The sequence below is a fragment of the Colossoma macropomum genome, unplaced genomic scaffold, assembly GCF_904425465.1.
Source record: "Colossoma macropomum unplaced genomic scaffold, Colossoma_macropomum, whole genome shotgun sequence".
Classification (NCBI taxonomy): Eukaryota; Metazoa; Chordata; class Actinopteri; order Characiformes; family Serrasalmidae; genus Colossoma; species Colossoma macropomum.
The window spans coordinates 14206659-14231290 of NW_023494800.1; the positions used below are offsets into that span (position 1 = coordinate 14206659).

At 39.0% G+C, this 24632-nt stretch overlaps 1 protein-coding gene across 1 annotated transcript in view; it reads right to left on the minus strand.

The window, feature by feature from the left end:
• The window catches only part of ank1b (ankyrin 1, erythrocytic b), a 111787-nt gene that overhangs the window by 12915 nt on the left and 74240 nt on the right, over nt 1-24632 (minus strand). Inside the window, exons 13-38 of the mRNA XM_036587930.1 lie at nt 22966-23064; nt 22642-22839; nt 21463-21561; nt 21242-21340; nt 20769-20966; nt 19784-19882; nt 19251-19349; nt 17623-17721; nt 17218-17310; nt 16928-17000; nt 15829-15849; nt 14885-15008; nt 14047-14110; nt 13783-13895; nt 12855-13079; nt 12065-12219; nt 11726-11937; nt 9470-9674; nt 9111-9207; nt 7884-8112; nt 7122-7250; nt 4269-4388; nt 2727-2811; nt 1058-1132; nt 790-921; nt 117-275 (exon numbers count right to left, since the gene is read on the minus strand). Of these exons, the coding sequence (XP_036443823.1) occupies nt 117-275; nt 790-921; nt 1058-1132; nt 2727-2811; nt 4269-4388; nt 7122-7250; nt 7884-8112; nt 9111-9207; nt 9470-9674; nt 11726-11937; nt 12065-12219; nt 12855-13079; nt 13783-13895; nt 14047-14110; nt 14885-15008; nt 15829-15849; nt 16928-17000; nt 17218-17310; nt 17623-17721; nt 19251-19349; nt 19784-19882; nt 20769-20966; nt 21242-21340; nt 21463-21561; nt 22642-22839; nt 22966-23064 (3301 nt within the window). The remainder of the gene's footprint in view (nt 1-116; nt 276-789; nt 922-1057; nt 1133-2726; nt 2812-4268; nt 4389-7121; nt 7251-7883; nt 8113-9110; nt 9208-9469; nt 9675-11725; nt 11938-12064; nt 12220-12854; nt 13080-13782; nt 13896-14046; nt 14111-14884; nt 15009-15828; nt 15850-16927; nt 17001-17217; nt 17311-17622; nt 17722-19250; nt 19350-19783; nt 19883-20768; nt 20967-21241; nt 21341-21462; nt 21562-22641; nt 22840-22965; nt 23065-24632) is intronic.

A 24632-nucleotide genomic window follows, 5' to 3' on the forward strand; every position in this document is an offset into this window, starting at 1 on the left:
GTCATTTGGTTTTGAAAGAGGACCATGGAACACTAGTTGCCACGTCACAATAGCTATTATAAACCCTGCAGCGGTGAATCATCTAAAAATCACCTCAAGGTGCAACCCATTCTTACCATTAATCACACTGGGAGACAGCATGGTGGAGTCGCGCTCAGCCAGCCTGCAGGCCCCCTCCTCTCCAGCCTCCGGTACAGCCTGTGGAGCCTGAGCCTCTAGAGACTTCACAATGTCTGACCGGTCGATGTTCTTCAATGCTCCATACAAGTTCTCCACTATGGTGAAAGGGTCATCAGGTTTACACTCACAAGTACAATCGCATGCATTATGTAAATGGAAAAAGATACCATTTAAAAGTTTGAAATCAATGTTTTTAATAATACAAATCCAATTTGATTGTCAATGATCCTAATATGTCAGTCCTGTGCAACTCCTGTGCAGGTTTCAAATAATTAGAAAGATAAGAAGCTGTAAAAATATCAAGAAACTTTAGCTGTGTAGAATAATAAACTTAGCAGTAGAGAAAACTCTATAGCACTGAGAATGAAGTTACGGCAAAATTAACATCCCAAATGCCTCATATTTCAAAGTGATGATTAAATCTCAAAGCAGATAAATTACAGAATTAGATTATTGTATGCAAATAGAATAGAAATCTATACACATAGATAAGTCCAGCATTATATTTATCATTTAATAACTTCTTGTTATTCCTAGAACATTTTAACTAGCAAATAAAATGTTCCAGGGAACTTTAGGGAGAAAATTAGGTTAATGAGGGAGGCTCACTTTTGGCCATCTTGCCCTCCCGGCTGGCCCACAGGTTTAGTAGAGCTGAGCTTTGGTCAAGGAGGGAGTTGGGGTTTTCTACTCGTATTCTATTAATGTCATCAACACCAAACTGCAGCTCTCTGGCCAACTCTGAAAGAGCAGAAAAAGAGGTAAGAGATTCTGGAGAGACAGACTAGCAAGACAGACAGAGCAAACAAACAGTATAGATGTAACATACACCTGCAAGTTATTTGCACACACACTCAGAGCTATATAGAGCTCATACCAGTCCAGCTTAAGCCCAGCTGCTCAGCAATCAGCGTGATTTTCAGCTCTGTCCTCTCAATGGTGTTCACAGTAACTACGAAGACAAAACATGTTAGAACAAATACTGCAAAAACATATGTTGTGTCTTCATTTTTATCAACTGTTACCTTAACATTTATGTAAAACAAATACATAATTACAAAGGAACATTTTATAATATACACATCATTATTTTTTCTGAATTATATAAAACACACCTCCCAAAATTTTAAGGGACACTTTGGCCAAAACTAAAAAAATCGCTACGTCTGTTGTAAACAGGCTCATTTGCATCCTACAACAAGTTTTTGAAAAACTACACTGAAAAAAATAGTTTGCTGATTGAATGTGTACATCAGTTCCACATGAGTAAAATATATTACATCAACTCAATTCTTGCCAAAAGTGAGTAAACTGAAAGAAAAAACTGTATTGATAATATATTTTATTTTTGTAGAACCAGTGTACAATTTTGAATCAAATAATGTGCGCTTTTTTCAATTTAAACTTCCTTTGGGTGGATTTTGGGGGGAGGCAAGCTGTTTTGAACTGTTTGGGTTTTCTTTCAGTAGCTGAAAAATACCGAAGGAAACCAGACAACTAATGTTACTGCCAAGAAGCTAAATATCAAACTGCAGCCATATCACCGTAGTAACTATCTGCAAATCAACATTACAATGTAGGAAATTGATTCCTCAAAAAAAAAAAAAAATCATCAGATGAGTAGCAACTTGGTTATCTGGATACCCAAGAACCTAATGATATACAATTGTGAATTAAACTCATTTTAGGCCAAACTGCCCCTTTAATATTGTATTATGTAAATGATATGTATGATAACATATATTGCATATATTGCATCATAATGTATGCATATTTATTTATTTATAATTGAATATAAAAAATAAAAGCTAAACAGAATCACACGTTAACTCATTGGAGACAATGGTTTCAGCCAAATCAGGCTTTGTGATTCTTGTGATGCAAATCATGGCTTACATGAGTAGTGTGGATGGATTCCCACAGTTATGGTAATAGTAAATAGATATCAATCCATCCAGAACAGCATTAAAATAGGCTCAGGTAGGCTTAGATCCTGTTTGATTGTGATGATTGCAATGCTGTCCATACTTACCAAATCATGACCAATGTCTGCCCTGCATTAGCTCTTGGCTTGATCTGCTTCAAAAACACTTTAGGCTGCCATGATATAACCCCCTAATCAACCATACGTTTTCATTACCCTTCCCCAACTTCAGCTCCTTTACAGCGGGCAACGTTGCAGCCCTTTCTCTGCTGGAGCTCATTCTCAGTGCTTGAGCTTGCCATGCTAATAGGATTTGCACTAAGACCATATCAGATTCTGCAGCATGCACTACATTACTGCTCATTCTCTCTGTGGACGCAGGGATGCTTTGACCCCATGGAGCTGCCTGTGATTATGGAGACTCTTCATCAGAGCGCCAATTCAGCACTGGCCCACAGCACTGCATGGCAGAGTGGGGCGTTCAGGCTAGCATTTAGCATCCAGAGCTCAGTCAGAGCCATGCACGAGTTCAGTAGAATGGGGAACTATAAAAGCAGGGATGGGAATAGAGCATTCAGAGAGCCCCCTTCTTCTCCCACAGCATGGGTGCACTGTGGCTTACCCAGGCCTGGCTCGTTCAGGGCACTGTATCGCTCCCTCAAGGCCAGTGGCGTAAGAGTCCGCCTACGGTCTTCACTTCCCACCACCTAAGTTATAGAGCACAACACACACATACATATACTTTAAATGTGGATTTATGATTTATTGGCATGTCCAAATTTGTGTAACTTGAAGCATTATTTTACACAAAAATTACACAGAAGCCTCAACAACTAAATACAATAACAGATTTGTCAGTATTTAGTGTTTCCACCGTTTGCCTTTATTACAAGTTTCATTCTTTTAGGTAGACTTGCTTGCAGTTTTTCAAAGAAATCTGCAGGAAAATTTTACTACACCTCCAAAGTTCACCTCCAAAATGGGTTGTATTTTTTAGCTTCTCACGATCCAAGTAATCCCGAACACAGACAGTCCACACCAGCAGCTTCTTTATTTGAGCTGCAAATTCTTCTTTTTTTGTCTATTTCCTTTTCTCAGTAACGGCTTCTTGACATTATGTATCCGTTGAGATCTCTCCTCTTTATGCCTCTCTTTCTCTTGCTCTCTCTGTCTCTGTTTTATCTATCTTAGCGTCTTTCTCTCTTTTTGCTCTATATTTCTATATTATATATATATATATATATATATATATATAATCATAATAAGCCACCGAAGAGGAGCTGAACATTTAAAAAGCATGTTTTGAGTATAAGGAGTCTTTAAGAGCTGAGGGACATGAACATGAACACTATTTCCCTGACAAAGCAAATAATTTCCTTTTAGCAGACTACAGAGACAAGGACTATTTTGCCACACTGAGACAGCCTATTGTGCTTTTTTTTTGCTAAGAATAGCACCAGGATGTGCTGTGGGAAAAATAATAAATGAATAAAAAAGAGAAAATCTGGGCTTTTGAAATGGCTTTCAGCTGTTGGTCTTTTAAAACATTTTAGATCAACCAGCATGCTGCATGATAAATGAGCTTATTCTCATTCATAAGGAGTATTTGCTTGCATCAGATTTTTATTTTTATCACTTTTTTTGAATAAAATTAGTCACTGTTTGGACCGTCGAAATGAAATGTGATAAGGCCTAATAAGACCTAATAATCAGTTTATCTTATTGGGGACCAAGTCAACAGTCTTGTTGGCCTAACCTTCAAACATTAATCATAACATAGTGGCCACTTGAACAGAATTCTGCATGGTGGAAAACATGATTTAATCTGTTTTACACGGCTGAGCAACTTGATGATGGTGTCATTAACGGCAGCACTGGAGTTGTAAATTAGATCACAGCTAAATCGAGTGGATATAAAGATGCTAGATGTACAGGACATAAATAATTAAGAGTGCAAGGAATCAGGAGTGTCTAGGAGTGACTGCTGCAGAATCCAAGAGAGTGGGTTTGTCAGTGAGCAGCACTGTGCATCTCTGCATGAGATCTTCACCATTCTTCTAAACAGTTTTTGGGATATTTTATGGTGTTCGAACTCAATGTCTCATGGAAAACTACAAAGTGATGACAAAATGTCAGAGGTCTATAGGAGATCAATAAACAGTACCTTAACACAGGGAGGCATGGTGATGTTGAGATTGCACAGCACATGCTGCGTTTCCTCATATTTGGTGGACTTGCGGAGGAAAGACAAGAACCCAGTGGCATCCTTATTGCTGTCTCTCACCTGAGAGGCCAAAAGAGGGGGAGAGGGAGAGGAACAGATGGAGAGAGAGGGAGCAGGAGGATAAACAGAGGAGGGGAGGGCAATCAGGGTGAATGAATAGAGGGTAACATGAAGTGGGGTCAAATTAGAACAAGAAAGGGGACCCAAAAGGATGTGAAGTGGGTGAAACAGTGAGAGAGAGGGGGGAAAAGAGTGAGAGAGAGAGACAGAGAGAGTAATAAAGAGCATTAGACAGGTTTGCGGCCTTGTTGTGAGTCATACAGGTAGACGGGGGAGGAGGGGATGGAAGCAGTCCGTAGGCAGGCGAGAGAGAGAGATTTACCTTCACATTTACCTTGTCGTCTGTGAGATCAGACAGTAAGAGAGTGACCGTGAGAGAGAGAGAGAGAGAGACAGTGAGACAGACATACAGACAGGCAGGCAGAAAGGTACGCAGGCAGGCAAGAAGGTGGAAGTTTTAAAGGGCATGCTCAAGACACCAAGAGAATAGTTACAGCTACTGAGTCACTGCACCACAGAGGCCAAAGGTACCACAGGAAGCAGCTGGGCTGAGACTAGGCAGACAGTAAGGCCCACTGACACACACAAATGAACACAGACAGAGGATGAAGCTGGAGAGGAGGTCGGATGGACTATGAAGAAGGGCTTTGACACTGGACGATGGTGACAATCATAAACGCATATACACACACTTGAGCACACACGTACAAACACACATACACTAGGGGTGTAACCACACAAATTTCATGACAAGATATGTATTGTGCTTTTTGCACCATGATTTGATACATTTTACAGAAGTAAAAAGAAAAGGGGCTCCCACAACCTCCTAAAGCCACAGTCACACTAGACTTTTACAGTTTGCTAGACTGGAAGAATGGCGACAAAAAAAATTCTCCATGTTGGTGCAGTTACTAAGCTCGCTAACTTGCTAACCATAAATAGTAACAACACTAAAATGAACAAAATTATATCTAATAACTTACTTGCAACAGCACACTGAATCATACCAAAAGAATTTAGAAAACTGGCATGGGTGGTGGCAGTGGGGTGACTTGTGCAACTGCAGTTAGCTAACATCACAGTTAGCAAGCTGGCTAACTTGCCTAAAACAAACAATAAAACCTCAAAAGTAAAGTTTGGTATGGCTTGTGCCTAGACACTGATTAAACTGGCATTTCCTCTGTTTTGGAGGTTCACAGATGTTCTATGAACGGCTGCCACTTCAGAGGTCAACTCAGGCAAACAGCAGCACTATTGGCAAAGGATGTTAATTCAAAGCAGAAGCTGAATTCGATGTGAAATTTTGCATGCAAAATACATTTGTCCCTGAAGTCTGTGATGTGAAATCGATCACTGTGGAAAAATTTAACTGACTGGGCCTTTAGTATTGGCATTTAATTATTATTTTTATTTTCTTTTATTCTAAAATGAACAGGCTTTACAAGATGTTCAGTGCTGATATGTTTTGATAATTAACAAAATATGAATGCAGTCTTTGGACATAAAAAGTGTGAGGTTTCTGTGTCCAATAAGGTGAGAGTTTAAGTGACAGCTGCACCATATGATGCTAAAGCTAACACTGGTGCTAGTCAGTGCAATGTTTTATGCTGAGAAGGACTCATCTTTTACACAAGGTCTTTTAGCAAATGTAAAGACACAAAAAAAATTATGTCTTTGCATGGAAGGTTTTAATTTAAGCACTGTACAGTCCCGTCTACCTAAATTAATTTATCTTTTGGCTGCTAAAGTATCACATATACATTAGTGTTAGCAACCTAAATAACTTACCTTGAAACTGCTTGTTCCTATTTTTGCCATTGAGCTGTGCTCCTCCACCAAGTTTAATTCTTTTTTTTCAGCTTCAGGAATTAAATTAAAACAGCACCACCTCCAGATAATTAGGATAGATTGAGTCTGAACTCCTCAGCAACATTGTTTCATCATCTCTTAATGTAAAAATTCTGACTAATTTACTGTTCTCACTGCAGGTGTGTTCTGAAGACTTTTGTGAGTTGTTTGCCTGATGGAGGAAGTGACGATTAGAAATGATTGTGATTAACTGAGAGGCATGTAATTATTTTGCAAACAGTCAATTCATGGGTATGTCAGCTGTCATAAATATTCATATAGCAATATAGAAATATACAGCTGTATGCAAAATTCTGGGCATCTTTTGGCCGAATTACATGTTTTGTTGATTTTGTAAGTGAAAATCTTGTACAGAGAACACTCTTCTGCACATTTTAATGCACAATTACTGTTTATTTGCTAAGCTGGAAAAAAATAAAATATTAAATGTTGCCTGTGCAAAAACTATGGCACATTTTATATTTTATGTTGTTTTTTCCAATATGTTAAATCTGTTAAACTGAGCAAATAAACAGAAATTGTGCAATAATGTTTGCAAAAAAAATGTCATACTTAAATGTGTTCTCTGCACAGGATGGTTAACTTACTTTCAGTTCAACAAAGTATGTAATTTGACCAGGGGTGCTGAAACCTTTGCGTACGATTGTATTGTCTCACAACCCCTCTGTTGCATAAGTGAACATGCATATGGTAACGCTCCTAACATACACACATACTGAATGACAATGACGTATAACAAGAGTGGACTGATCAGAAGAGACTTGCTGAGATTGGGATGATAATAATACTTGTTGCCAGCAATAAACATAATTCATACAGCCCACACCACATACAAACACAGACAGAAGCACATAAACGGACCTTCACTGAGACGGGTAGTCTGTTGTCTCTGAAGGCCTGGAAACTGAAAGTACGAGGTTGCTGGGTGGCCTTCCTCACTGGCACCAGGTTTCCAGAACATTCTAAGTGCAATGGCATCCCCTCCATTACCTGTGGGTAAAGAAAAAGAGCAAAGGAAAGGGACGAGAGGGGAAAACAGTGAGTCAGAGTGAGTCAGACACACTAGCAATCATGCAGTGACTCAACCATATAATATATACACATGCAAATGCTGCCACCAGATAAACATACATCATGTAATTCATACTACAAGCTTAACTTAATAATACAAGTTATGCCTTTGTAAGGAGACTGAAAACCATCTTTTTTGTCCAGCAACAAGAGATCCTACTGGATATAACATGGTCAGAGACAACACAGTCTGTCTAAAGTGCAGCACTGCAAGGATAAGCAAAGTAAAAAAAAATTGTTAATTCCTCAAAGCCCAGGCATTAAAATAGCTATTTTATAGCTATCAATTTTTCAGGTTGCTACAACAGCTAACTTTCAATCAGTAACAGCTTGCTAACATTTTTAGGACCTTGTTTAAAGTCTGTTTACAGTATGTATGCAGTTCTATAGTAATAAAACATAGATAGATAGATAGATAGATAGATAGATAGATAGACTGAATCTCCAGTGACTCAACTCAGAGCAATAAATGGGGATTATAAAGACAACAGGTCATAGACTAATAGCACTCAACACCCCTAAGTACACTCTTCTGCACTTATCAGAGCTGACCTCAATGTCTCTGCTGCGTGCCACCTCTGTGAAATTTTCATGCAGCTCCAGGGTTTTGTCCATCTTGTCATCAGTCAAGCAGTAGCAGCGAAGGCGGCCCTCCCGTGCCTCATTCATTTTGGCAAACACCACAAACTTGGCCATGTATGGCACCGCCATCAGCTCACGGTACAGTAGGTTGGCGAAGGTCACAGCCTCTGCTGTCCGAGGACAGTCCGCTAGCCAGAACCTGAGAGCAGAGACAGGACCACAAAGACCTCAGAGTCACTTCAATGCTCTAAGGGACGCGGTGGTGGCTGGTGGTCACGTTTGGATATTAAGCACTATGACAGGGACAGAATATGTGAAATGGGTGGGAGGCCTTTTAGGTCTCTCAAATATACAGAAATAAAGAAAATATTATGAACACGCTACGTTTAAGAAATTAATTTGCTTAGATTTTTTTTCCATTTTATTTTTATTAAGGACTGCTTGAGTTGATAAGTTGCCCCAGGAGAGAACACAGCTCTGTTTTGGCCAGAAGAGATGCTTCTGCTCAAGTTATAGAGCATATTTTATGTATAAACTACTGTCCAAAAGTTTGCAAGGATTTTTTTTAATAAAATGAAATCAATTTGGTAGCAGAGCACTGTATAAAATACTTATAATATGCTAGTCCTGTGCAACTTCACAAGTTTCAGATAATTAGTAGGGAAACCTGTTAAAATTAAGAAATTTTAGATGTGTTGAAAAACAATAAATGGAACTGTATAATAATAAAAATTAAGTTAAAATACGAGACACTCTGGAAGTTAATTTTACAAAAGAGCAAAGCATTAAGTTTACTTGATTCAAATGTGTACATCATTCCCTAAATATTAGATAAAAGTGGTGATCAAATTTTAAAGCACATAACTTGACAACTGTAATTAGAGAATTACAAAACAATATTTATCATACTAGAACCTCTTATTATAAATAAATATCAAATAAAACATTACAATATCTTTTTGTATCTAGTTTATAGCAGTTATATTTATAATAATGAATCTACACAGTATAACTTATTACTGTACATAAAACAAAAAAAAATATTTAAAAGGCCCAAACATTTGAACAGTAGTGTGTGTATACAAACACACCCATACCCACAATATTTTTTAATATAATCTGTTTTTATAAGAAATTTACTGCATAACTCGCAGTGTGTGTTGGTAAAGAGATTTATTGTTTGTTAGAGTCTCTCACCTTGCTGACACATTGGTGGTGAAGTTGGCACAGTTGTTGGAGTACATTAGCTTGGTTGTGCCAGTGATGTCCTCCCACTGAGCTGGGGCCGTGCCACCTGCAGAGAGGGTGTCACAGCTTTTTACAAACGCTGTGGACCTGATGTCCTTACTCACAACCAGTACCATCTGGAATCATTATGTTTAGTCTATACTTATCCCTGTGTCCCTCTCCAGGCTGGACAACAGTCTGTTTCAGCCTTGTCCAAGTGGCTTTGGCAGGGCAGGCATATCAAAGCTGGCTGAGGCTGACATGCACTGCAATAAAGGCTAATCTACCTCTTTCAGAAACCCAAATCCTTGCCACCAACAAGAGCATACCAATAACACTGCAGAGGAGTCGCAGGCTGGTGGTATCTCCCTCTCCAGCATCCCGTGGACTCTCCCTCCAGGATGGGGGCAGGGGGATGCGCAGGCCGATGGGCCTGTGGAACTTGCGTCTGCGTGGCTCCACCGTCACTACGGGGCTGAACGTGGCCTGATTACCTAACTGCCGAGTCAACAACTCATCAGGGATTGGCTGAGCCTGAGAAGAGAAGAGAAGAGAAGAGAAGAGAAGAGAAGAGAAGAGAAGAGAAGTGTGAGTTATCACAGAAGCAACAAATGATAAGGAGAAAGGCAAATTAGTGCAAATGAAAATGGCAGCGAATGTGAGGAAAAAAGAGTTAATGACAGAATATATTATGGATATATAACATGCAATATGGAAAAAATGCACAGTAATTGCACTGAAATACAGTTTTTCTTCCACATTGTCATTTATTTTCATCACGTGTTCTGACAGCATAGCTGCTTAATGAAGGAAATGATGGGGAAAATGAATACACAAGCAGACATACTCCATCAGTGGAAATGAACAAAGCAAATTAAAAAGCACTTGTGCCCATTAAACATTGTCCTATTCAGCACAGAATGTACAATAAAGAAGAAAACAGACAAATGAACAAAAATATGACCTAAAAAATTAATAATATGTGATTAAAAAGAAATATTAGATAAAAATATGCAGAGATAATTGTCAGCTAGTTTGCTGTTCTGGTGCTGCAATACAAAGCAAAATAAATACTGCCATGCCCCTAACTGTCATTACCTATACACATTCCATAATATCTTTCAGAACTGAAAACAGGTTGGTTCTACACTCATCAGGTTACAAAGCAGCAACTACTGTACACAATTAATCATTGGGTATTATGATTGTGCATGGAATGAAGATTCTGTGGAGAAAAAACTGATGTCTAGATCTAGATATTATAATATTCAAAAGTTCCAGACCCCTTCTATTCTGTGAATTCAGCACCCATTGCTGACACAAACATCTAACTGCACACAAACTGCTTACATAATCTCCACAAAAAAGTGTTGCCAATAGAATGGGACTCTCTACATGAGCTGCAAGGTCACCTAAATTCATCATGCCCAATGCTAAGTGTTGGCTAGAGGGGTATGAATTTCCTCAGCATTGAGCTGTGGAATTGCATTCTCTGGAGTGATGGAGCTCCGTCTGACACCTTTTGAACGAGCCAGCTTGCCATTTGTAATCCAGAACTAATCATCCAACATCAGTACCTGCTCTTGTGGCTTCACCAAATCCTCACAGCAATGTTCCAACAACTAGTATAAAGCCTTCAAGAGTAGGCGTTTTCACTGCAGCAGAAAAGGAACAAACTCTATATTCATACTGTAGCTACTTGATTATGGCAAAAATAAAAATCATGACTATTTTGGTCAATATTGAGATCACAGTTATTTAGCATGATTACTCATTGACTTTGGAAACATATGATATGATACAGAATTAGAAGAGAATGCTACCATAACTTTCTAATTTACTTATGTTACTTATGTAATAAATTATTGGTAATTCTCCCCCTCAAAAACACAACAGTGCTTGTGGAAGAGATACTTGACACAAGTAACTTTCTTAGATGCAAAAGTGCAAAAGGTATATCACATAATGCACACGTGCATATGGCAAACATGCATTATCACGACTCATAATAATAAATGGAATCCAGGACTCTCTATAATTGACCAGCTATCAGAAGTTGAGGTTTGCTTCTTATTAGAATTTTCCTCAGGCGTTCAAAGGGAAATGTTCCACAATTTAAGGCTGAACGGAAAATTGGGGTAAGCTAGTGAACAGGACGCTGACTTCAGGCTCCTTCAAGGAAGGCTAACCAGCCAGTTTTTTTTTCAGTTCATGGTAAAATTTTCCATGAATGTCATATGTTGTGTTAAATAGAACTATAGAAACCATTCCCATTGTCCATTGTCCACTGTCACACATTTTACAGCATGAAATCTAACTGATTTCGATATACAGCGTGTACTATCTTGCGACCCCACTATCGAAAAAAACAAGAGCATCATAGCAAAATGGAATGTGGTGCAATAATCACTTTATCTCAATTATCTTGTTTTTCATCATGTTTGAAAGCCAAAATTCTAATTAAAAATAAAATTTGACTGGACACCCTGCCCTAATTCATAACCTTGATTTTAAAATAAGTTGTATGAGCAGGCATCCACAAGCTTTTAGACATATAGTATAGTTGTGCTGGGTCTCTTTCTCACCTGCAGGCCTAGCCGCACTCGCTTGGTGACAGCCGTCTCAGGGAAAATGGCCTGGACTTGGGGCACCAGCTTACTGATCAGCTGACCACCTTCTGGACCAATCAGATCACTCTCCTGCTGGACACGTGACACCACCGCAAAGTAAAGGGGGAAGTCTGTGGAAATTATCCGACGGATTCTTTTCTTCTCCAGCTCTTCCTGACTCTCCAGATCTGAAAAAGAACATTTGAGGATTGTATCCCAGTCTTTTGGCCCGTAAAAGTTTCATTCAGCATCACACTTCAGGGAGCGTGCTGTGAGTCACATTGCTGGTGTATTTTACAGTAAGAACAGATTCACCTTCATCCATGCCATTGAGAATGGTCTCCAGCACATCGTCACCATAGCGGTTGCGATGCTCCTTCCAGACTGAGCCATTCTCACTACGCAGGACCACAAGCTCTCGATCACCTCTCCCCAAAGAAGCAAAGTGAGGAATCTCCACAATCACTGGCCTGAAACACAGTGTCAAGACTAAAGTATAGCACTACTGCCTACAGCAAAGCAAGGTATATACTGCTGAACCATCTGCATTAAATTCAAGGATGGGTATAGAAATTCACTACTTTCATGGGACAGACTGCATTACTTACAAATACTGGAGTCATTCAATACAATTTGTTTTTACTTATGTAATCTATAAGCCATTAAGCCAAGTATGATTGGTCGAAAATCTGGACCAAGTGGCTGTCTAAATCTCATTCTTTATGCATATCATAAATGCCAGCTTTTCTTGATTAGTCTGCAATTCATAGCTATTAGTAAATATACACACTTTCCACCCACTTTTGGTTTGAAGTTTAGAAGAACGTATCAATAAAAATATCTCTCTGGAATCAGTATCTAAGTCAAGACATCAGTATCAGTACTGAAGAATTTTGAATGATACCCAGCATAATAATTATATTAACAGTCTGCCTATATTATCAAGTACTATTTCTGTAGGTGGCAACTTTTGAAGTTTTTAGGGCTGATTGTCTTGATAAGGAGCCTTAAAAAATGCATTTTGATGCATTTGTTGCTTCCTTAGTAATGATCAGTTTGTCCTTTGTACCTTATCATGATCTACGGATCATGAGGTCAGGCTCACCCCAAGAACTGCATGCTGGAGGGCCCCAGTGAGATAATGCGGGAGGCGAGGCCCTCTCCCTCCACCAGAGGAGGAGGGGTCGTTAGTTTCTGTGGTTTGACCAGACGGCAGGTAATTCGTGTGGGCGCAGCACAGGTGCGTGGGGGAATGATCACTCGTAATCCGTTGTGTCTGCTGCCGCGCATGGACCCACCCCTCGCATCTACCATGAAACTGACCAGAAACCTGACAAAGAAGAAGTAATCAATCAAGCACTGTACAGCAAATTTGTCTTAATGATCACATGCAAGGACCGAATGGCAATGAATAGGTCAAATGTGAACAAAACATACATATTTCACACACAGTCAAACCCATTTAACAAGCTATTCTAGTTCTTAAAGAAAGAGGCAAAAGAAAAAGTTTTCCCCTCACCCCAAATAGCTGTTCATCCAAGACACCATTGGTGTCTGAGGTTTGCTTCTTTAGTTCTGCACTAGTACTATGAGGCTAATGCAGCTAACAATGGAATCAATGAAAGCATATATCCCTTCAATTAGTACTGTTCACACTGATTGCCCAAATTATTGCGTAGGTGCCTAAAACTGCAGCACTGTGAGAAAGTGAGAGGCTAACATTTATTAATTTAATATGAATGGTAATCTCAAATATACATGTTTACATGGTTTCTCACCCTGTAAGTCATATTGCGATTTATATAAATGGACAAAAGTACTCTGCAGATAAAAACAGTAGTAGCAACCATCTTGAAACCAGATTTTTGTCTCATTTTTGTTTGAGGAAAACAGGTGATGATGTAGGCATGCATTTTGCAAGATGCTAAACTAAATGGGGAAAATTTTAAAAATTTGATTTTTGCAAGTGTTTCCGGAAACAAGGCACACATTAGCAGGGCCCGCCGATGGTGCCTGTACAAGAGTCCACTGACCCAGTGTGGATGGGGCTGGCCACTGGGCTAACGTTGTCTGAGGTTTCTGTGGCTGGACTACTGGGGATCAGAGAGTCCTCATCATATTCTTTAGGCAGAGGGACAGGAGTATGCTGCAGACATACAAGACACCACATATTACATACACACCAATGAAAGAACACAAAAAGATCACAAAACATGATCTTGTGAGAAAAGAGTAAAAAGAAAGTGTCATTTGATATTTTTTAAGTGTTAATGCTGAAAAAATCTACAAACCAGTACCTGGTCCAGCATGACAGTCTCTGGAGATACACATGGAATTCGGGGAATAGCAGGAGAGTATGGTCTAAAGAGAAGCAAAGAGATGATAACTGATGCAACCGTTGTCTCCGATACTGATATATGTCAACCCCGAAATTAACAATAACTTAATAAACACCACAATTTAAAATATTAATAATTGGGTTTTTTTTATTAAATTAATAACTTTTAGAATGTGTGTAGATCAAAATATTTTGAACTAGATATATTTTTATTATATATTTCATGCTTTTGGGAACAAGACGTTTTTAATAGATAAATGATATTCTTTAGCCACCTTTTCATTTCTTGTCACATTATCCACCTCCATGTTTGACCACAACTTCTGAGATGCTCTGGATATTAATTTTATTTTAACCTCATTCTCCATGTTAACTTTAGGCTTATTATTCAGTTGTTAATACCATTGTTTATTATTTATTAAATACTATGAGTTATTCAGTAACCACTGTGAATACATACATATGTTATGTAGTTATTAGATGGAAGAAGTCAAGTATAGACAACATATGGCCCTTCAAGGGGTTCAACAGTTTTCTCATTTATAACGGTCTATATCTCTGTTCATCATTCTGGCTACAGCTTCTTTTTATAGCTTTCTAAAAATTATTTGACAACCCTGAAGTTGTACAATATTAGCATCATATTAGAAGAAATGTATACATGTATCTTCAACAAAACTGTTTTTTATATTATTGGAAACTTTAAAATGGTAGTGCATGAAATATCACAGTGTTAGATTTCTATAAGTGATACAAAGATCATTTAGCTGTTCTGATGCCTCTGATTCAAGGCTTACGTCGTGCCCAGTCCACTCTCAAAGTCCCGCAGAGTCTTCTTTGGTGAAAGAAAGTCATCATCCTGATCCTTCAGGTCGTCCAGCTTCAGGTAGCGAGCGCCATCCATCCCCAGCAACTCATCGCCTACACACAGAAAAGGCAGGCGTCATGTCTCAAAAGAATGAGAGATGAAAGAGAATGAAAGGGTTCAGGAAGAAGAGGAAAGAAGACAGAGGAACAGGAGGAGAGCAGTAAGAAAGAAAGAGAGACGTGAAAGTCATGTCTTAAGAAGAGCTTGACTGTCATTCACTATCATTCAGATTTCATCATTCACCATCTTTCAGACACAAGCATACATAACCAACTTCAGTGCCATCCAAGCAATGGAATCATACAAACAGAGCCAATGGAAAACATGGAGGAAATCAAGACACCCAGTCAGACTGTATGGCATCGTTACAGTTACGTTGGTGAGCATGCCCAGGAGAGAAGTGACCTCACGTGCTTCTTCTGCATTCAAGAAAGATTTGTTCCTGTTATTGGAGGGGTTTAATCATCAGGGTTCAACGGTGAGTACACTGCCATTTCCTAGAAGTTCTCTGCTGAGTCAAATGATGATCATTAGTCAATTAGTTTGTTATTCAGCGATTAGTCAATTTACTGCCAGTCCTGCAGAGGTGAGACACAGACAAAACCCTCTTTTAAATAGACATTTACACTTAATCCTGTGAATGATGGCCCCCACAAACAAATGTTAGTACTGATAAAGGAAAAAAAGCAGGGCATGACCACATGGTGATGAAGAGCCGACAACATCGTTGTACAACCGAGCGATAGATCCCAAAACAGAGCGGATAAAACTGGCTTCAGACGAAATGAGAGCACTTGAGATGGAGGCACACATTCACGAACGACCGACAACCGGACAACCAAGGCAGAGAGAGAGAGAGGGAGACGCTCCTACCTAATGTTAGCTGCGCAACTCCTGGAGAAGAGATGGAGAGAGCTTGGTTCAGGATAGATCTCTAGCATAACAAACATTGATACTGTATGCCTAGTTTAGAATTCATCATTGCCATTTCAAAAACGTATAACTCCATTATTTGAGAGTTTTTTTTATATATATACCGCATGTGCCCTATACATTGTGTAAAAATTTTCACAATCAATGAACCAACAGAAGTGGTTCAAAAGGACTTATAATGAAATCTTGTTATATTACTAAAGATGGCATAATACTATCAATGGTATCAGCAAAAAACACTGGATCTGATATCACAGGGTGAAAAGAACTTGCCTGAAATAGCACACACTAACACTGTGTTGTTAACTGTGTTTCTTGCTGTGGGGTAGTAGAGTGTTTGAGCAGTTCAGCATGATAGCATACTTTTAGGCTATGCTCACACTGCAAGAAAAGTGGCCCAATTCTGATATTTTTCTTTATATGACACACTGAATCACACTGAATCTAAAGGAGTCATTTAATCTTAAAGAAAGACATAGGACAGCTGTGTTGAATCTGCCAGGTGAAGCGGAGTTCTTTTGTGCTTGTGGGTCAATTCTTGAGCATGATCTGTTCATGTCAGATATAGGCCATAATGAAAAGATAATGTGAATGACAAAACCAGACTTGGACCACCTTTACCTGCATTCTGAACGTAGCCTTAGATGCTTATCTTAAGTGAAGTGCTTTAGTTAAAGATCATTTTAAAGTACACTAATTTATAAAGAATATACATTGAATCGGTATCAGTGTCAGTTGATCCTCAAGTTTTCAATATTGGTATTGGTAAGAGAAAAGAAAAAGTGCCATTCTTTATACGTAACAGTGATATATATTCAAATTCACTAAGGTTTTCTTCTCCTAAAGTTAATAATGCAAGTTTTTTTTTGTTAACAACGGCGACAACATGCAGGTTGCATTTTTTCCTCAGCATCCTCAGTAAGAGACTTCTTTTGGAGTCTCAGTGTGGCTGTGGTGCTAAGGAAAAGCACCGCTTTAATATGACACTTTCCTGCAGTTATCCTGTGAGCTCAAGCCCAACTGAGTCAGCAATACCCACCTTCATCCTCTGACACATCCAGGATCTCATCCACTGTCTCTGGGAAACTCATACGATGCTTCTCTGTGGTGATCTGAGAAGTAAGGACAGAGAGAAAGAGAGGGAGGAAGGGAGAGAAATATAAAACACAAAGCAGCAGGTGTATGCCAAAGACTGAGAGGAGAGGAAAAGATCAACAGAGATATGCAGAGATAATGCCAAAGCCATATATCAGCCGACTTTTGAAGGGACCTTTAGATAACAATCGCATAACAAGCCCGAGGTGCATACATTTCGGAGCAGTCTCTCACCATGGACACGGATTCCTCAGTCACCAGTTTGAGCACATCAATGACAGAGATATAGCCTAGCCGCTTAGCGATGCCCAGGGGTGAGGTTCCGTTCTGCCAGGGATAATACACACACACACACATACACACATGTACACTTAGACACAATGGGACTGTCTCTAATAAACATTCACAATGGCAAAACTAAAAGAGATCAAAGTCCTCACACACTTGGGGATCACAAATTTAATACTGAAACCTCCAAACTGATGCAAAACCACAGTATCATACTATTTTAAAACAGTGAGGCAAATTCAGTTTACCATGATATGAGCCCTTTAATAAAATGTATTAAGGGTGAGTCAGGCTTGAAAGGATCTGTATGAGAGAATACAGGAGGACAGAATGATTGAAGAGGGTTCATACAGTCGTGATCTCGTTGGGGAGGGCACCGTGTTTCAGGAGCAGAGTGACAATATCCGTATGACCCTGCTGAGCTGCCTGATGAAGAGGTGTGTAGCCCACCTGAGAGAGGGAGTGAAATAGAGAGATAAAGTGCATCAGGGGTAAGTGGTTTCAGTGCTTGCGAACATCAATGCACTTTACAGAAAAGTCTCCACTCAACCTGCTAATCAAAAAACTGCAAACACATCACATGTAGTAAGAAAAACAATAGGCTAATTTTCTGGCCATAAGTGAAGTATACACTATAAACAACACACTGTAAATATAAATGTAAAGACTCTGTCACTGATTACATTGCATATGCAAGATAATCACTCCATTAAATTTGCCTGTAATAACCATGTAAATGTCCTTTAACTCAAAGCTCGAGATTCTGTAATATGAGAGTGTGTCTTGTGTTCACCTCCACAAGAATGGCAAATTCCTCATTAATGACACTTTTATTATCTTATTGCATTTCCAACAGTTTTTACTCAATGCAAAACACTTTATTACCCTTTGCTGTGTCACAAACTGTGAGGCAACAGTTAAAATACCCAGCATGCTTAGAAATACAGATGAATTACAGTAGAGCACAAACATTCTGTACAGGAGAATAACTGACAAAATAACAGATATTTAATTTTTTTATGGTTAAATACACAGTATTTATTCTATGGACACAGAATACATTCTACAAAATAAATTCTATGGAACATAAAAAAGGGAAATTTATTCATTTTTTTAATTTCTGCATAATTAAATGGTCAAGGTGTAAACAGTCATTCAGAGGTTAGTAATGTGAAATGTTCCATTCTGCTGAAAAAACAGCACAGGCCAACATGCAATCCATGCTAGTCTAAGTTGGTTTATGCTGGTCAAGTACTGGTCTGATGTTGGTTTATTTGGTCACCCAGCATGGTCATGCTTGTTGACCATCCTTTCCAGCACAAAACGTAACATATTGCTGCTGTTGGAACAAAACCTCATATCTCCATTTTTGACGCTTTTCTGTTTTTAAGCTGCTCTTTACATTGTGTGTAAATTTCATGATGAATGGACCAAAAGAAATGGCCCAGAATTACTTGGAAAAAAAGTCTGATTACATTAAGTCTGAATTACATTAACAGTAAGCATTTTCAAGTTTTTTCCTTCTACTGTAACGTCATTTTGAAAGTACAAGGTTTTAGGCGTAGGATGGATATTTTTAAATCCATTCATGGCAGAGAGGTACATGCAGGGTGCTGTAAGGCAGAATAGTGCCCAATTAAAAAATATATTATATTGGATTTACATTTTTTTACCAGTATCACAATTATACTTGTGTAGGTTCACTGGTTGTTGTGGATAGTAAATAAAATGGTTATATTTGTGTTGTAGACATTCTGATCCCTGGTTCCTATCACCACCACTGTAAAGGGAGAGAGAGATGAGTCTAAAGTTTCTATACAATGAATCATGTCACATCAAACCACTCTGAATGACTTTATTTAAATCTCAGCTGCTGAATTATGCAGACGTTTTGAAAATTTGGTGTAATTCCCGTTTAACCAGTATGTTGTTAATGAATTCAGCTCTTGGTATACGCTGGTGTAAGGTTTCAGACTTACTCTGGTCTTACTGTTAACGTGGGCCTGCTGTTGCAAAAGAAACTTCACCATCTTTATGTTGCCATAGTGACACGCCACATGTAAGGGTGTGTATCCCATCTGAAAGAAAGAGAAGGAAAAGGAGTGTTAGTAAATGAGACAAAGGGAGATAGAGAGAGAAAAGAAAGAGAGGGAAAAAGGAGAAACACCAGAGAAAGAGAGTGAACAAAATAAAAAACTGGAATTTGAGCATCCACTTTTCACACTCTCTGGAGACGTGGGAGGAGAGAAAGTCAATGTCGTCTGGTGTGACAGTGCCTGAAGCCTGAATTCTATTTTCAGAGCATCGATTGAGAAACAGGGCAATCCACCAGGGGAGGAGGACACGCGTGATGAAGGGTCAAAGGTCAAAGCTGAGCTACTCCTGCATTGTCATCCAAATTTCAGTGAGGCTCATAAAAAGCCGCTTGCCCACTCACTCAGTGGTACTTTCTTTACAAACACCATTCCTGCATGACACAGGTTTTCAGAGGCATGTGCATGTGTGTGTTTACCCTTGAGGCTGCGTAGACTGAGGCGCCCTGCTTCACCAGCATGTCTGCGATGCCCACGTGTCCCTCCTGTGCCACCAGGTGCAGAGGGGTCAGGCCGTTCTAAACATACAGAAATATTGCTTTACTAGCCTAGCAACAGACATACAGAGAACTACTAAAGCAAGGCACATGCTGTGCGTATACATACATATATACATACATGTATATATACACACACACACACACACACATATATATGTATATATATATATATAAGGGATGTAATGCTGCACTACGCACTACAGAATACTACATAGCATGACAAACAATATTAAATGGTAGTTTTAGGCAGGAATGCCCCTAAGCAAAAAGAGTGTTTGAGGTAAGTATGTGATGATTTAGAAATGCAGAATGGAGAATGCACAACGCTATCTTATGCAAGGTTCTGTTACCCAAAAGCTACATCAGCTCTGTAACAAAACTAAAGCTCAGATATCAAAACTGCTTCAGCTCTGGGGTGGACGATATGGCAAAGATATGATATCACGATACTTTGATATTTTCATGATACATGATATGCATCACAATATTTTGTTTTTCTGAGATTTAATAAGTTGAAATAGACAAAATAGAACAAGTAGTGCCACATATAAAAATACTGTAATAATAATAATAAACCTATTTTTTTAGTAAAAAACTACAATGATTTTTATTCAAAGTTTTCGAACTGCATTAACGCTAATTCCAGTTAAACAGGCCTAAATATGTTTTCTTTGTAATAAAATAAGTAGTTATTATTCTTTAAGTATTGCCATCAGCTGATTAATTAAATTTGCGGTAAGGAAACAATTATTTACATTTGAATTGATGCTGCACCATTACTTTAGACTATAGATATAAAACATATAGTGCAGTATTTTCACCAGAACTGAGGATGACCATTCCCTCTTCCCTAATGTTAACCCTGCCCTGTGTAATGGTGAGAAGGGCGAATGTGTGGAGAGACCTTGTTTCCCAGGTTGACGTTGGCCTGCTTAGAGATGAGGAGAGCGACCATGTCGGGTCGTCCCTCCTGAGCGGCCAGGTGGAGAGGGGTGACCCCCTGCAAGGACTCAGCGTTGGTATTGGCTCCACACTGCAGCAGACTGCTGGCCACCTCCAGCTGATTCTGCTTAGCCGCAATGTGCAGAGGAGTGTAGCCATTCTGCAAGAGAAGATCAGACAGGGAGAGAGAGATGGAGAGAGCTTTTAGTCATTTATTAAACGACTATAGGCGAATGTGAGGATTTAGCATGTGTTAGCATGTCCAAACAAGCAAACTGTGCTTCATGACGAACAGACCAATAAAAATGGTCTAAAATCACTTGAAATAAAATCTTGCTACATTAACTTATTTTAGTTAAGTTTTGTCTTCCCATGCAAAGTCACCATTGTGGAGATGCATGGTTTTGGCAGCAACAATAAGAGAGAGTATCTTACTCGGGCAGTGCTGTGCGGAGAGCCACCCTTGCTCACCAGCAGCCTGACCACATCCAGGTTGTTGTGATGGACAGCTACGTGCAAAGGGGTCAGTCCATTCTGCGAGGAGAGACAAATGCTCTCAGTCAGTTAGTGCTATCCATCACACACACATTGCGCATCACAAACACACAGGAGAGAAATGTGCTCCATGTTGTGGTCACTGCAGGAGACTGCATCACCTTTCCTGCTGCGTTAGGATTAGCTCCTCTTTCCAGAAGCAGCTCCGCCACGTCCACCTTCCCATATTTACACGCCACATGAAGGGGGGTAAAACCTTTCTGTGGGAACACACACACGGAATACATGCGAGGATGGAAAGTTAACTACAGTCGCGTGCAAAAGTTTGGGCACCCCTGGGCAAATTACATATATTTTGTTGATTTTTGAAGTGAAAAGATGTCAATATCACTTCTGCAGCAAACAATTAAAAAAAAAAATATATATATATATATATAGTTACTGCAAATGTTAATACACAGCTACATTATACTTAACTGATTAAAAAAAGTAGTAATTGTGGCATTTAGACACTTTTCCAGTTGTAAAGCCAAAGAGCTTAATTAATTCATTAGACCCTACTGGTTAGGCAGGTCAAGAATTGTCATTAGGAACTGATGACAATTCCAGTGACAATTCTCTGACTCACCTTAACACTAACACTCAACAACCATGGGATCCTCTGAGCAGCTGGCTGAGGATCTGAAAATGAAGCTAATTTATGCCTACAGTAGGGGAAGGCTACACAAAAGACATCAAAATGCTTCCAGCTCATAATTTCCACTGTCAAAAATGTCATTAAGAAATGGCAGTTAAGGAGAACTGTGGTAGTCAAGGAAAAATCTGGAATACCAAGAAAATTTAGAAGATATAAAACTGAGGAACAAGGAGGAGATGGGGTGGAGGTGGTGGTGGTGTGTGAAAACTGTCAAAGAAAACAGAAGATAGAGATGGGAAATTTGTAGGATGTCAAATTGGAAAGAGCAGGGCTTCAGGCATTGTCCCCCTCTCAAACATATCCATAATTTTCCCCATAATTTAGTTGTGGACAATCCACTAGCTAGATCTTCGAATCACATGAAGCTACCAAGATGGGAGAATGAGGGATGGCATGTGCTTCCTGTGAGACACGTGAAGCCAGTGACTGCATCTTTAAAATTTTTTTGTATAGTACATTTAATTAACTAAAGACTCTAAGTGTTGATAAGTGTCATGACAAAAATTCATGAAAAGAATGTAAGATTTATAAAGTACAGGAAGACATGAGGAATAGTGTCTGTGTGTGTTTGAAATATGCATTTTGAGCAACAGAAGACAAGAGACAAATACAAAACAGGAGAGAAAAAAAGCGCAGGACCAACCTTAGTCATCTTGGTTTGCTGGGCATTGCCGTCTAAGAGAATGCGTGTGGTGTGGGCGTGTCCCTCCCGGGCAGCAATGTGCAGAGGGGTGTGGCCAGCCGTGGTGGCTGAGTCAGGATTGGCCTTATGTTCCAACAGCAGCTTCACCAACTCCTTATGGCCCATCCGTGCTGCACAGTGCAGTGGAGTCTGATCGTCCTGGAGAGAGAGAGATAGAGAGAGAGAGAGAGAACGTGTTATCAAACCGTTCAACTGAGATGTCTGGGTGTCTGTGTAACTGTATCCTCTCCTCCATATGGCTCTGTTGTGCTAGCACTTGCCTACCTTAGCTTTAGCATCCACCTGGGCTGAGTTCTGCAGCAGAAACTGAGCCACTTCACAGTGCCCTGCTCGAGCAGCCATGTGCAAAGGAGTCTCCACTTTCTACAATGACGCAAAGAGATCCAGCTTAAAACCACTGCAGTATTTAAACATCCACAGAGCAACGCTAATAAGCTCACTAGCTCACTAAACTGACTGAAAAGCACGTACACTGCCTAGGGGTAAAAGAATGCATCATGACATTGCAATATTGCGATGCAAAACTGTGACAATGTGCACTGTGGAAAATGAACATTGTATCACGTATGCCATCTTATGGAACTGCATTGTTTGAACAGTAAAGTTTGCAAACAGTATCATAAGTTGTTCTACAACATGATTAGAGTCATCCTTTTCTTTATTCAAGCTTTGTTCAAGATATTGTGAGAATACTGGATCGTGGGCTGCTTGTATTATAACAACCCTAACAATATTTTGTAGCAATGTTTTTTTTTACCAGTTTGTAATAACATAACTTATTAAAGATGAGCCAAGTATATTCTGTGATAAAAATAATTTCATGTGTAAACTCCAAGAAGATATGGCTTAGCAATGCTGCAAATACTTTCTGCTTATGAACAGTCAGTTTTTACAGGCATTCCTGAAGAACATGTATGCAGCAGTTACAGTTATTACAGGGTTTTTTTATTTAACATTTTTAAGGCAGTGTATGCATAGCCAGGGTTGGGAGGGGTTACTTTAAAAATGTATTCCGTTACAGGTTACTGTTTACCTGTTAAAAAATGTAACTTTAACCTAATTTAATAGATAACTATATTACAGTAATGTAATCGGATTGTTTTCCATTGCTTTTGGATTATTTGTCTTTAATTAAAGATGTATAATTAAATTAAAAGACCTTTTAATAAGAATTTGACTTAACACCTGCCAAACACAAAAACCACACTGTTTTATATAGAATGTATTGGCTCATTTGGTTTCATATTGGAGTGCTGTGCTTTGACTTTGAGGATGGTAATTTGTAGACGTTCCCTAATCAGCTCAGCAGTTTCAGCAGCCCACAGAAATCAACATGTTCTATGAGTTTTATAAAGGCATTAATCTCACACAAAAACTAGGGTGAGCTGATCATCGTACTTACAAATAATGATCATTTACACATATTAACCCACTTGTTATCTTCAACTTTGCTAACATTTTTATCCTTGGGGTCAATTTGACCCCAGAAGTTTAAACTACTAGAGAATGATTATAATTAAAATTCTTACCTATTTTCACATTTCAGACTGTTAGTTAAAACCTGTCAGGTTAAAGTCATCAAAAGTTTGTTTCATAGCCGCTAAACTGTAGAATTTTATGGAGCAACTAATGAGAATAAAGAGTTTACTGTCTATAAACTGGTATAAATCTGGGTAAATGACTGATTTAGATGTCTTTAGGAAAGCACTGCAGATCTCAGTTCTGTCAATAAAAATACAATACTTAGTCAATTTCTACAGATTGGCTTATAAAAAGGTCGGAGCAGGACCACCTCCCCCTTCTCCCCAAACTAAAAACTCTTTAAATGTTACTCATGTAAAATAATTATCATATAAACAGTGAATTTCAGTGAAAGATGATGAGTTTGCATTGGAATGTAATCCTGCTGGTAATCATCCTGTTTTTATGAA